The 13,977-nt window shown below is 48.6% G+C and overlaps 2 protein-coding genes across 8 annotated transcripts in view; one reads left to right on the top strand and one right to left on the bottom strand.

Moving 5' to 3' along the window:
* The window catches only part of PQBP1 (polyglutamine binding protein 1), a 9,428-nt gene extending 4,337 nt beyond the window's left edge, over nucleotides 1-5,091 (top strand). For all 6 annotated transcript variants that reach the window (XM_004376862.2, XM_023731870.1, XM_023731868.1 and 3 more), the window contains exons 3-7: nucleotides 3,457-3,568; nucleotides 3,809-3,921; nucleotides 4,112-4,396; nucleotides 4,634-4,697; nucleotides 4,871-5,091. In XM_004376862.2, coding sequence (XP_004376919.1) covers nucleotides 3,457-3,568; nucleotides 3,809-3,921; nucleotides 4,112-4,396; nucleotides 4,634-4,697; nucleotides 4,871-5,027 — 731 coding nt within the window. In that variant the 3' untranslated portion in view covers nucleotides 5,028-5,091. The remainder of the gene's footprint in view (nucleotides 1-3,456; nucleotides 3,569-3,808; nucleotides 3,922-4,111; nucleotides 4,397-4,633; nucleotides 4,698-4,870) is intronic.
* A 54-nt stretch (nucleotides 5,092-5,145) lies between these two features.
* SLC35A2 (solute carrier family 35 member A2) lies at nucleotides 5,146-13,933 on the bottom strand. 2 transcript variants are annotated; one of them, XM_004376860.3, is made up of 5 exons: nucleotides 12,777-13,933; nucleotides 11,042-11,224; nucleotides 8,615-8,766; nucleotides 6,776-7,512; nucleotides 5,146-5,460 (listed from the first exon to the last, which is right to left on the bottom strand). In XM_004376860.3, the coding sequence occupies exons 1-5, from the start codon at nucleotides 12,865-12,867 to the stop codon at nucleotides 5,433-5,435; spliced, it is 1,191 nt and encodes a 396-aa protein (XP_004376917.1). In that variant the 5' UTR covers nucleotides 12,868-13,933; the 3' UTR covers nucleotides 5,146-5,432. The 2 variants fall into 2 exon arrangements, with proteins under 2 accessions (XP_004376917.1, XP_004376918.1); XM_004376861.2 differs by lacking the exons at nucleotides 5,146-5,460; nucleotides 11,042-11,224 and having other exon boundaries at nucleotides 6,069-7,512; nucleotides 12,777-12,867.
* Nucleotides 13,934-13,977: the final 44 nt, after the last annotated feature.

Here is a 13,977-nt window from a genome sequence, read left to right as displayed (position 1 = left end):
GTTTATTCCCTCTTTTATTGTTCTGATGTTGTTGTCATTTACAGATTAACCTCTCTGGTTCCCTGTTGTATTTCTTTTGCTTTTGGATAGTCCTTGAGAGTTCATTTCCTAGGTTGGTATCTGGCTGGTACGATCCTGCGTCCTAGGTTCAGCCTGTGGTCTGATGTTGTTTGTTCTCAGCTCAAAGGACTCCCTTTAATAATTCTTGCAAATTTGGTTTGGTTTTTACATAGCCCCTTAATTTCTGTTTTTCTGGAAGTGACCTAATTTCACCGTCATATCTGAACAAGAGTTTTGCAGGATATATTATTCTTGGTTGGCAGTTTCTTTCTTTCAAGGTTTTATATATGTCATCCCATTCCCTTCTTTCCTGCATGGTTTCTGCTGAATATTCCGGGCTTAGTCTTATTGTTTCTCCTCTGTATGTTACTTTTTGTTTTTCTCAAGCTGCTCTCAGGATTCTTTCTTTGTCTTTGGTTTTAGTGAGTGTGGTTATGATATGCCTTGGTGATTTTCGTTTGGGGTCTATCCTATATGGACTTCGTTGAGCTTCTTGGATGGTCACCTTTTCATCTTTCTTGATATTGGGGCAGTTTTCTGTCAGCAGGTCTTCAGTGATCTTCTCTGTGTTTTCTGTTTTCTCCTCGTGTTCTGGAACTCCAATCACTCGAAAATTTTTGCTTTTGATCATCTCCCATATAATTGTCAGGGTTTCTTCATTTCTCTTTTTTCTTTTTTTCTAATTTTTTCTCAGAGTTGTATCCAAGTGTTTGTCTTCAGTTTTGCTAAGCCTGTCTTCCATCGTTTCAAACCTGCTACTCAGCCCTTCTATGACACTGTCCATTTCTGAAATCTTGTTTTTTTTATTTGATTGTTTTTGTATGATTTCTAGTTGTGAATTTATTTTAGCATTTTGTTCCTTTATTATTTTCCTGAATTCTTCCATTTTTAGTCTGTATTTTCCATGAATTTGTCTGCCTTTTCCATGAATTTGTCTATTTTTTCCTCATTTTTGTCTGCTTTTTGCTTCAACTCTTGGATAGCTCTGAATATTAGAGATTTGAATTCCCTATCAGGGATTTCTAGTGCCTTTTCTTTTACTGGAAAGTCATCTGGTGTTTTATTTTGGATGCCTACTGGAACCATCCTGTCCTGTTTTTGTATATGTTTTGATATTGTCTGCTGTCTTTTGGACATTCAGTAGTTATTTTCCTCATTTATTTATTGTAGATTTACTGGTTTTGTCCTGCTTTTTTGATTTATTTGGTTATGTCTGAGCAGGCAGGCTGCGCATTCTTTGTTGTTTGCTCGTCTGTAGGCATGGTACTTTTCACCTCCTTCTCCAATGGGCAGGGTCAGTCGCTCAAGTATAGTACAGCAGGGCGGGTCCAGCTGAAGGGGAGTTGCTGAGATGGCTTGTTTGTGGCATGTACTAGGGCCGATAGGGTGGGCCGGGAATCAGTGCAGGGCAGGTTCTGGTAGGCCGTGCCTGTGCTTCTTGGGGTTGTGATGTTCAGTGCATGGTACAGGTAGGCAGGAAGGAGGGGGGAGATTGTGATGTGTAGAGCTAAGATGGGTATGGAAAAGAGGAGAGAGAGGAGAGAGGAACAGGAGCCAAAAACATACACAGAAACAAACAAAAAAGAATGCTAAGGGAGCTTGCTGTTGGAGTGGAGAGATGAGAGACTGAGAAATGAGAAAAACAAAACGATAAAAAAAATACATAAAAATTAGAAAAAAAAGAAAAGAAAAGCCCCCAGGGATCCCACCGGTGCGGCCGTGAAGTATAGCCTGGCTAGAAGGGGTAGAGTTATCACACAGTACCAGGTAATCAGCAGACAGAAAGAGAAAGTAGGTATAGAGAGACAAGAAACTGAAAAATGAAGAAACATAAAAAGGGAAAAAGAGAGAGAAGAAAGGAAAAGAAACAAAACAAAAAATCAAAACCAAAAAAAAAAAAAACCAAGAAAAAGAAACGCCCCCAGGGATACCACTCCGCATCTGCACAGAGTAAGGGAGTAGCTCCCAAGCCATGCAATACTGCCTGGCTAGTGGGGGCTCCCAAGCCGAGAAAAGCAAAAGAAAACAAACAAAAAAGCAAAAGAAAAGAAACAAATCAAAACAGAACAAATCAGAACAACAACAAAAAGCCCTGAGGATCCCACCAGTGTGGTGGCACGGGCTGGGAAGGAGTTTCACAGTCAAGCCGTGTTTCACAGCCTTTCAGTAAGAAGCAAAGATAGCACACGGAGCCAGGTGTTTCAGAGAAAGGAAGGGGAGGTGGTGAGAGGTAAGGAAGAAATCAAAAGAAGCAGAAAAAAGCAACACCAGCAGCCAACAAAAGGCACTCAGGGAGCCGGCCAGTGCAGGTGGGTGGAATCCAAGCAGCAAAGGGCTGAAGCTGGTGCTTTCCAGCCAAGAGATTGTGGCCACAGGAAGCAGAGGAGGCCGAGTGGGGGTGAAGATGGGTGGGGGGTGGGAAAGCGTATATCGCTGGTTACTGGTTGTTCTGTCTCCTGCTGGAAGCTCTGTGAAGCTGCTTTCTCGTACCCCGTTTGCTGATCTCTGATAGGAGCCCGAGGTGGTGAATCCGTGCTGCGTTAGCCGATAGGGGACCTCTGCATGTATCTCTCCTTGCTTTCTGTTCTCTGTCAGTTTCTTATTCCATCCGGTGCTTGGCTGAGTTCTTTATCTCTTCATTTGATGCTTAGGGTTTCAGGAATGACGTTTGTCTCTGTTTGACTTAGTTTTTCAGATCTTTGCTGTGGAGGGACGGCATCGTGCTTCTGTCTATAGCACCATGTTGCCTGCAAGTCCTCAGAACAATGTTTGGATAAATCCCTGGCGATTCAAAATACAGGGATCAGAAATCCCGTATTCGCCATGCTTGAGAGCTGAATAGATTTTCAGATAAACCCCTTGCTATCAAACTCATTTTATTCAAATAGATTTGGATAACACAGTGTCACAATCTGTCTGAATTCAGGCACTGAGTAGATATGGATAAGTTTTTTGATGAATCCCTGTCCAAATTCAGAAATCAGATCGGTTCAGAGAACAGTATGACTTATCATTGGAACCCAGAAACAGAATAGATTTGGACAATTTTTTCATAAATCCTCTGATATTCAGATATTTGAATTTTGCAAGCAGTATTTTATCTGCTTCCTGGCATACACACGCGCATGTGCCTTCCATGTGTGGTTTGTGATTGGCTAAATGTGTAAATGTGGGCATGTGTGTCTCTCCAGGCCTTGAGAGCAGGATGAGAATTCCCCTGGTCCTTAACTGCTCCGCTTCATCCGTACACACACGCATGTTCCTCCCATGTGTGGTTTGCGATTGGCTAAGTATGTAAATGTGAGCATGTGTGTCTCTCCAGGCCTTGACGGCAGGATGAGAATTCCCTTGGTCCTTAACTGCTTTCCACCCCCACCCCCCACCTTGTCCTGCCAGAGCCAGAGGAAGAGATCATTGCTGAGGACTATGATGATGATCCTGTGGACTATGAGGCCACCCGGTTGGAGGGCCTGCCGCCAAGCTGGTACAAGGTGTTTGACCCTTCCTGGTGAGTCTGAGCACCTGGGGTAGAGGGGTAAGGGGGAATGACTTCCAACTTTACTGTTCCTGTGCTATATCCCTGGCCTTGGGGTTTATAGGGGACACGGGATGAGATCTGGGGTCCTCCTTGTGGAGTCCTGACATGGGCACGTATAGGCAGAGATCGGGGAGACAAAGGAGAGGACATCTGTACTGACATTCCTCCCCTTCCTCCCTCCCTCCCTCCCTTCCTCCTGTTGCCCCGCAGCGGGCTCCCTTACTACTGGAATGTGGACACAGACCTTGTGTCCTGGCTCTCCCCACATGACCCCAACTCTGTCGTTACCAAGTCTGCCAAGAAGCTCAGGAACAGTAATGCAGGTGAGTTGGCAGATCCAAGGGTGCCTGGAGCAATTCCAACAGTTCTCAGAGAGGGGTCGGGTAAATTATAGTGGATCAAGGAGGGGCAAGTGAGACCAGATAGGCCCAGCACCAAGCAAGAGAAGTTGAAAGCAAAGGCTGCTGGGCCGGGGGTAGGAGGAAGGTCACTTCAAGGCTTTCATGTCCCCAGATGCTGAGGAGAAGTCGGACCGGAGCCATGACAAGTCGGACCGGGGCCACGACAAGTCGGACCGTGGCCATGACAAGTCAGACCGGAGCCATGACAAGTCCGACCGAGGCCACGACAAGTTGGACAGAGACCGAGAGCGTGGCTATGACAAGGTGGACAGAGAGAGAGAGCGGGACAGAGATCGGGACCGGGATCGTGGGTATGACAAGGCAGACCGAGAAGAGGCCAAAGAACGGCGTCACCATCGCCGGGAGGAGCTGGCTCCCTATCCCAAGAGCAAGAAAGGTAAGCTGAGCAGGGCTGGGACTAGGGTACAGAATTTAAGGAGGCACTTAAACTCGTGCACACAAGCGCCTGGAGCTGGGGCCTGGGATAAGCATGAGGATGGGATAAGGCTGCTGCAGCCCATTGCAGCCAAGTTTTCCATTTACTATTGCTGGCTGCGGGGGGCGGGGTGGTGGTCAGTAATCAAGGGTTCCTCATACTGGATTAAAGCCCTCACCCTCACACTTACTTCCACAGTGGCAAGCCGAAAGGATGAAGAGTTAGATCCCATGGACCCCAGCTCATATTCAGATGCACCTCGGTAAGTGACAACCTCTCATGAGCCCTTTTTCCTCTTGACTCCCACTGCACCAGTGAACACCATCCCTTTCCTCCTCACTATCCTTTCCCCTATTTATCAATCAGGGCTGGGGGCAGGGGAGGGGGGACTCACCACATCCCACATTTCTGCCCTTGACCCTCTATCACCCCCAGGGGCACATGGTCAACAGGGCTCCCCAAGCGGAACGAGGCCAAGACAGGTGCAGACACAACAGCAGCCGGGCCCCTCTTCCAGCAGCGCCCATACCCATCCCCAGGGGCTGTGCTCCGGGCTAACGCTGAGGCCTCCCGAACCAAGCAGCAGGACTGAACCTTCACCCTCGCAGCCCCGGCTCTCGGTTTTTTAATAAAAGCTTTTCTGTGGATCATACCCATGAGGCCTGAATGCTTCCTTCCCTCTGTCTCCGGAGGCTTCCCAACCCAAGCCAGCAAGACGCAAAACACATTTTATTTGCAAAACTCACCTAAGAAATAATAGCATGGGGGTGGCAAGGACATGAGGGTGGCAGGGCTGGAGGCTGAGGAAGGGCCTGTCCATGCCCTCATAACGAGAGAAAAGTTACTCATGCCAGCTCTGCCTGGGGGCAGAGGTTGGTGGGGACAGGGAGTTTGGTGTCTGCCTCACCCCACCCCTAATACTGATCAGAGTTTGGTCCCAGCTGGGCCAGGGCAAGAAAGGAGAATGAGGCCAGGCCAACGTCTTCAATCCCAGCAGCTACGAACCCTTCACCTTGGTGAGCAACCTGTGGTGGGAATGGGAAGGAAAGAAAAACACAGAAAGCTGGGGTGCGCTGGCAGGCAGGTTTCCTGAGCAAGCGAAGGGCAAGAGCAGTGGGGCTGGCACCCCTGGGTTAGTAAAAATGCCTACACAGAGTGCAGGTCCCCCAGATCAGAAAGCTGCACGTGGACTAAATAAATACAACATCTTTATTTGGCATTGGGTATCCTGACATTTGTTCATTACAGTTCCTTAGAAAACAAACCAAAAAATCAGAACAAATTAATCAAAAATAAAGATCCAGTGACTCTATTTACATATAGCAAAGACAGCCCAGGCATCTCCCACGCACATACACACATTGGGATACAGTTAAGGGGTTAATAAGCTTTGGGGAATGCAGGGGGCAGGTTCCACATTTCATCAGCTCTAAGGCCCACCCCCATACACACACACACACACAATAAGGGTGTATCATACAGCCAGTGGAGTATCAAGAGTGTGGTTGGCAGCTTTATTTTTCTTCTCCAGATGTCTCAGAAAATAACTGCATCCGGCAACTGACAGTGTCTTAGATTCAATGCGATTCAGCTACTGGCAGCAAGGGCCCCCTTACCCCCTTCCTCCGCCCTGGATCATTAATTATCTGATTACACTGTTGATCAAAAAAAAAAAAAACAGCCCCTATTGCACCCTCCCCCAGAATGGGCTGATGTGAAAATCTCAGCAGCCATGAATTGCTCTTGCCCTCTCCTCTCCCTGGGCATTCACAAGAAGCCCATTTTCAATGGTCTCAGTCAGAGAAGCAGCCCCAAGGCCACACAGAAGACCAAGCTACTAACATGATCCAGTGTAGTTGTGAGGGAGGAGAGAAGGCCTCAAACTGGGAAACTGAACCCCGCAGGTAGGCATTAGTGATTACTAGACAGCAGTAGGTTTCTGTCGAATTCGTTCTTAAAAAGGAGGAGGAATGGCTGGGAGGGACTGTCCCAGACGTGAGAGAGGACAACTCCAGCAGAGGGAGGCAGACAAAAAAAGGCCTTGAATGACATCCCCAACCTGTCCCCAAAGGGGTTGGACTGGGGCAGAGGCGGGAGTTATAAAACCCCTCTGGGGAAGAGGGAGTAAGCCTACCAGGAAAGGTGATGTGATGCCCAGCCCTAGTCCCATGCCACGTCCCCCTGACATCTGAAGGACCTGGGAGAAGACTGCCTTCCAGCCCCAGAAGAACCAGGCCCCAGCAGAGACCTGAGTCCTGAAGATGCCCAACGCCCTCCACCCCAGTCCCATCTCTATCTCCCCCCTCCACCACTGCCAGCCCTCACTTCACCAGCACTGACTTTGGCAGAAAGGGCTCCGTGATGAGGTCTCCACGGTGGGAAGACAGCTGCGGTGGTGGTGGCTGCCCCGGAGGCTGCTGATGCATGCAGGGCCCAGAGGCAGAGGCAGAGGCGGAAGCTATGGCTTTGGCTGTACCTCGGGGAAGGCTGTAGAGGTAGACAGCACCGATGACAAGCCCGGCACCAAGGGCAAATAACGGGTCCACATGGAAACCAAAGAGGCGAATGGAGGCAACGGTGGACAGTACTATAGACAGGGAGGTGGCAAAGCCCTTGAGGATGTTGTCGGCGTATTTGACGACAACAGCCACCAGGAGCCCACCAAAGGCCTGGTTGAGCACTACGCCCCAGACAGCAGGCGTGTACCCAAAAAAGAAGCCGCGGCGGGCCACAGCGGTGCCCTCAGCCCACCAGAGCCCCACCAGGCCCAGTGCTGTGCCGAAGAGGCCGAGCTGCAGGTTGCGCAGCCACACGGAGCCTGAGCTGCCTTTGAGGATCTTCTCGAAGTAGACACCTGCGAAGCCCGAGGAGAGACAGGAGGCTACCACAGCTGCAAGGCCTACCCCAGGGTTCTGATCCAGTGGCCGTGGGCCCCCACCACCGGCTTGCTGCGCCTGGACAATGGCGACGCCAGTGAAGAGGAGCAGCAGGGAGGCCCACTGCAGCCGTGAAAGGCTGCGGTTCAGCATGAGCACGGAGAACAGTGCCGTGGTCAGGATCTTCAGCTGGTACGTCACCTGCGAGTGGCATGTGGAAGGCACTGAGGGCTGACCCTGACTCCAATGTGAGCCCATGGGGGATAGCACCTACTGTGGACCCCCAGGCACAATGGAGGGACAGGGTGGGGGTAGGAGACAATAAAAATAGCAACAGTACCCAGCCACTGGCCACTGAGCTGCAGCTAAATCAGGTTTGAGTGACTCCCAGAAAGTACACAAAAGGATGGCTATGCCAGGAAGTCCCTAGCCACACCCAAGTCCACATCCCAACCCCACCACTTCCTAGCTGTGTGACAAAGCATTTGCCCTATCTGAGCCTTGGCATCACCATCTGTCAAGTAAGACCAATGTATGTAAAACACCTCACACAGTGTAGGTAATGAATAAATAGTAGGCTTTGTGAGAAAGGGGTCTTGATAAATATGTGTTGATTACATATTAACCAACCACACAGCAATAATGTTAGCAAATATTTACATAGCACTTAACTATGTGCCAGGTGTGGTCTAAGCACCTTACATGAAATAGTTCATTTAATCCTTGCAACCATATGAGGTGGGCACTGTTACCCACTGCCGGCGAGTCAATTCCAACTCAAAGAGAACTGCCCCCTAGTGTTTCCAAGGAGCAGCTGATGGGTTCAAACTGCCGACCTTTTGGTTAGCAGCTGATCTCTTAACCACTGCACCACCAGCGCTCTGGGCACTGTTATAACCCCCAATTTAGAGATGAGAAAATTAAGGCACAGAAAGGTTAGGTGACTTGCCCAATATCACACAGCTGGAAATTGGCAGAGTTGGGATTTGAACCCAGGCAGCCTGGCCCCAGAATCCAGGATCTTTAAGCATTGCACAAGGCTGCCCACAAATACTTTAAAGCTAATTGCCAACCAAGGGCTCTTCACAGGTACTCTTTTTTTTTTTTGTAATCATCCCAGTATCCCAGTGAGTAGTAATACCATTTCCCTTCCCAATCTTCACAGATGAGGAATCTGGGGTTGAGGGAGTTCCAAGGATGTTCTGAAGGTGACACAGCCCCTGCTCTCTGCAGCCCTCCCACCACATCCCATATCCCCAAAACCAGCCAGTTCCCCTGGGCCCATGCTGGGCTTGGGGCTCACCTGGAAAGTGGCAGCTGGTAGGTTGGAAATAGCAACATACTGGAGGTTATTCTGCAAGGTATAGATGAGAGAGGGCACTGCAAGCTTGAGTGTATCCACATACTGCACCAGGACAGCCTCGTGGAGGAAGAGAACCAGGTGCTTCAGGTTACCTGGGTGGGGTGGAGTAGGGACTTTTTAGCACCAACTACAAAGATGGGGATGCCCTAAAGGCTGGGACCAGGCCTGGTCCTTGTGTCTTCCCCACCAGACCATGACCCCTGAGGGCAGGAATAAGGTCTATGCTCTGTTTTCTCTACAGCACAACCAAGTCCCCAGTAGGCCTTTCTACTACTCAGTTAATTGGACACAATCATCCAGAATACCATGAGTATCTGATAATCACAGACCATATTTCACTCATCTTGGAGGCTACCTTCTGTCAGAGTCCCATTAAGGAAAAGCTCTCAATACATGTTTATGAAATAACCATTAAATAGGAGAATATGAAGTAGAAGCTCTAGGAGTGTGGGTGGAAGACTGTTGAACGTAAACAGGGGGAGTTTTAGCTAGACTTATCCTTGCTCCTTACTGGCCTGTAAGCGGCCATTTGGCGGCATCTTGCCATCAGCTCTAGGCACACCAAGGAGTTGCCCCTGACACATGGAGAATGCATGCTTCAGCATTAAGGGGAGAGTCCAGCTGGGACCTATTCCAGTGCATTAATGAGAATCATTTTACTATATAATAATCCTTGAACACACACATTCAGGGTCTTTGCAAAGCTTGCCCTCTGTTTTTGCCAGATTATCTTTAAGTCTCAGCTGAGGGTTGCTCCTTAGGGAAGACCTCCACAACCACCATGCAAGGTTATCCCAGGAACTCCTGCTGCTGCTTGTTCAAAAAACCCTGTGCTTGTCCTTCATGGCACCATTCCTTGGAGTAATTACTGGTCTAGAATCCCATACCCAGAACCTCTGGGCTCAGATGGATTTTGGTATTCAAAATTTTCCAGCTGTTAGGAAGGTAACATGGTACATATACATGATGTATTACATAACACACCCAGCAGGGTCTGGGGCTGCACACCATAATCAAGCACATTCATATTTCTGCAATGAATTGTATGAATATTCACACCAAATAGGGCAAATAAAGGACAGAAATATACAAAAAGCCCCACACCAGATCAGGCCAGATTTTATCATCAAACTAATTCAGAAAAAGAAATCTTTTGGGGTTTGGCCTATGATTAAGTCTGTAGCTATTTTTTTCTACCAATCTAAAATACCAGCCCCATGGGGGCAAGATTCATGTCTGCATTACTAACGTGTATCTCCACAGCCAGCGAAGGGCCTGACATATAATGTCCACTCATAAGTTATCTACTGAACCAATGAAGAAAAGAGCAGGTGGGTTTCTAAACTCTAGATCTGGAGTTAATGAGTGAATAGGAATGTTTTCTTCAATGTAAATACCTAGGGCAAAGCCAAATAATTAATCTCTATCCTTTCATATGCAAGGCCTTTAAAGAGAAAACAACTGGATAACATTTTCAAGTAGATGCCCTTCAAGGAGGTATTTAAATTAGTAGATAAACTCAACTCCAATTTTTAGGAAATACAGAGGACAAAAGAACATGTTAAATGATACCACAGGGAGGCAATCAGCAAAATCTAGACTACCCAAAGTCTACAGGACAAAAGACCTGATTTCTTCAACAAATTAATTGCAAAGAGGGGGAAAAAAAAGAGTTGGAAGAGAACCTAAAGATTAAGAGATTTAAAGGATATATCAACAAAACACTGCCCTTATTCAAACCTGATCGAAAATTTTAAAAAACTTTAATGACATTTAAAAATAATTACAAATTTGAACACTAACTGGATATTTGATTATTTCGTTGTTAATATTTGAATTATTGTAAACTTTTTGAGGTAGGACTTAGTTATTTACTTCAAAATAATAAGGGACGAGGGAAAGCAGACATATAGATTGGCAGTGAGTGGATAATCATTGATGCTGTTGAACGGTGGTGTCCGGGGTGGACAATCATTGAATCTGGGTGACGGGTGCATGGATATTTTACTATTCTCACCGATTTTGCATGCAATTAAAGTTCTCCATAATAAAAAGGTTAAAAATAAATAAATAAATCACCAGGTAAGAGTCACCTGCTACCCCGTGGGCTTCTTACGGGCACAGGCTGTGTCACTCCTACAACCCCCACAGGCCAGCTCCCAGTGTCTTAGGGGTACAAAAGTGAAGATGCAGCTACTTATAGCCGGAGGGACAGGGAACAAAGAAGCTTAGCTGCACTTACACACTCTCCAGGCATTTTCACAGATACTCCAACAGACCCTCCATGTGAGTGAGCACTCACTACGTGTAGAGTCCCTCCCGCCGACCCCAGTGCAGCAACACCCCCATCCCCTCCCCCGCTCGTACCCCTCTTCTGTGCGAAGAGCAGAAGCAGGCAGGTGAGACCTTTGAGCACTTCAGCCATGACCACAGCGGTGGTGGCAAAGAAGCGGTCCCCAGGCAGTGTGCGGGCATAGCGGATGCTGAGGATGAGGGAGGCATTCTGGACCACCAGCACAGCTAAGGATATGTACTTGAGGCGCCGGTGAGCTGTGGGGAACAGAAGGAGCGAGGGGGAAGGAGAGGGTCAGAAGCTGCTGAGGCATAGCCACACCACCTGCCCCCTTCTTTCTCAACCAGGATCCTCCTAGCCACCAATACTTCCACCCTCTGCCTGTTCCACCCTCACCCAATGAGGGCCTGACCCTTCCCCTTCCGCTGCCTCAGCCACAGGCAAGAGCCAGAAAGGGCCAAACCCTGTCCAGCCCATACCTGGAACGCTTACTGAGGTATCTGGTGGCTGAGCACGCCTTGGACACCCACCTTGACCCCCTCTCTGCCTCTCTTGGTGAGAAGTAACTCTCCCTCAGAATATCAACAACTACATTCTTGATATTTATTGTTTACTGTATGCCCGTCACTGGGTTAAGGGATCTATATGGATTACCTCAATGGACCCCTATACCACTCTTATCTCCCAAGGAACTATGAGGATTCCCATTTCAGGGGTGAGAAAATGGAAGACTTATATGAAATTATACTCCTATTTAATGAAAGATTGTCTCATGTAAAGAATGATACCCTAATACAAGGAATGAGACCATTGTATAAGGCATGTACACCCCTAAGGAATGGTCTTTCTCCCATCTGAGAAATGATTCAATTCCCTCACACTCAGAATGGTCTACACCCCATACGGAATGATCCTCCCCACACTCAGAATGGCCTCTCCAATCCCTCCCTCATACGACAACTGCCTCCTCTAGACCCAGAATGGTCTAACAAATATAAGAAGTGATTCCCCATTGTCCCAAGGTTTGAACCACCATATGATGAATGGTTACCCTACTGACAACAGTCTGGTTCCCTCAACCATATAAGGAAACATTTCCCCATACTCTATAGTCCAGTCGTCTTCTCCCCACCCCCATTCACAACAACATTCACCCCTACCCCCGACAAGGAATTATTTTTTTCTACCCACGCTCAGAACGAACTCTCCCCACTATAAAGAAGGACCGGCATTCTCAGAACATTCTTTCTCCACCATATAAGGAATGACCCTCCCACCCCAACATACAATTAACTCTACATCCATTAGAAAGTGACCCCCCCCCCAAGAACGGTCTTCTCCCCTTATAATGAAGGACGTCCTGTCAAAATGGACCCTCTACTCATATAAGGAAAGCCCCGCCCCACCCTAACTCACAGTGGTCCTTGTCCCTTTATAAGGAAGGAACCACACCTTCAGAATGATCTTTCCATTCTATAAGGACGAACCCCCTCCACCCCTTAGAATGGTCTCTCCCTTCTATAAGAAAAGAACTCCACAGACGCTCAGAATGTCTTAGCCTCCCAAAAATACCCTTCACACTCAGAATGGTTTCTACGCTCTTTATGCGGAAGGACCCCCTCAATCATCCTCAGAATGGTCTTTTCTTTGCCTCAGCACACTCACAATGGTCCATTCCGTCCTCCCTCCCTCACAGACATAGGTTGGATCATACGGGATGCTCCCTCTAGCTCCAGTGAGAAACCTTCCCAACCCCCAGCGATCCCGACCCCGCCCCACCACGGACTGCTCAGCCACAGCCCATCTCACTCGCACTCGCAGTCCCAGGCTCCAACGTCCCCGCGGAGATCACCCCTGGCCCAGGCGCCGCAGTGGAACCGCCAGCCCCAACCGCTGCCATGTTGGCATCTGCCCGACCCGTCCCCTCGGCAACAGCAGGCCACTTCCGTGTCCGTCACTTCCACTTCCTGGTCTCCGGAGTGAAGGTGGAGCAAGTGTAGGGTCGGCTAGAGCGGTGGTTTTTCTCGCCAACTCCTCAAGAGTGAATTTAAGGGGGCAACCTGGGAATTTCCAAATTCCACTGGGACCGGGAGACTGAGGATGCGGCCAACTCGGCCTCACGCCGACTTTGCAAAGCCTTATTGGTCCATTCCACCACTAGACCCGCCTTCGTCTTCTCATTCGCCCACCTCTTTGATCCCGCTTTCCGTATCACCTGCCCATCCTTTCTGTTCGTCTCATTGGTTCAGTTGCATTGGGCCGCCCCTTCCCCCGCTTTAAACATCTTGCCTGTTTTTCAGCACCTCCTTCAGATGGCACCTCCCTTTCTGTATCAGAAACTCCCAGGTCCTTCCCGGTTGGACTGAAGTTTTGCTTTCCCCTCTCCCAGCTAGGCCCCCGCCCCCTGGGTGAGCCCCCCGGAATCTGAGAGGAAAATGGGACCTTGAGAGGTCTGAGCAGGTAAGGGGGTAATGGGTGAAGCAAGTGGCGACAAGTGAGGGTCAAGCAGGCAAGCTAGCATATAAAAGTAGAGCAGTTGACGACACGCAAGTGAGGAAAGCACTGGAGAGTTGAGACTGAAAGGGGAGGACAAGTGAACCACCATTGAGGACGGAAAAGTGAGATGGGGACAGGTAAGTCAGCCGGTGATGGCCAAGCAGGAAAGGGCAGGGCAGGTAAACCAGCAGGCAAAGAGGCTCACAGGTTAGATAGCATCAGGACAAGTGAAATGAAGATAGAATAGTGCAGGGCAAGTAAGTCAAGAGTTGAGGAAGGAGAGATGAAAGGGATGAGCAGGTAAGGCAAAGTCAGGAGAGAGGCATTTTCTATGTCTCTCAGTATCTCCAATGGAGCCCTTCTGCACATACTTAGTGCCACGTAAGTGCTAGGGGGAAAACAGTTTTTCTTTGCAATCCTGCTTCAATAAACCCATAAAAATTCTTTAGGTACCACAAGACTGAGGCTTCCCCAAAGAGGAGAGGTCCATCTAATCTCTCTCTTGGCTCATCTA

This window comes from Trichechus manatus, unplaced genomic scaffold (genome assembly GCF_000243295.1).
Source record: "Trichechus manatus latirostris isolate Lorelei unplaced genomic scaffold, TriManLat1.0 scaffold00046, whole genome shotgun sequence".
Lineage (NCBI taxonomy): Eukaryota > Metazoa > Chordata > Mammalia > Sirenia > Trichechidae > Trichechus > Trichechus manatus.
Note: the sequence above shows the minus strand (reverse complement) of the source record. Positions and strands in the feature narration are given on the sequence as shown.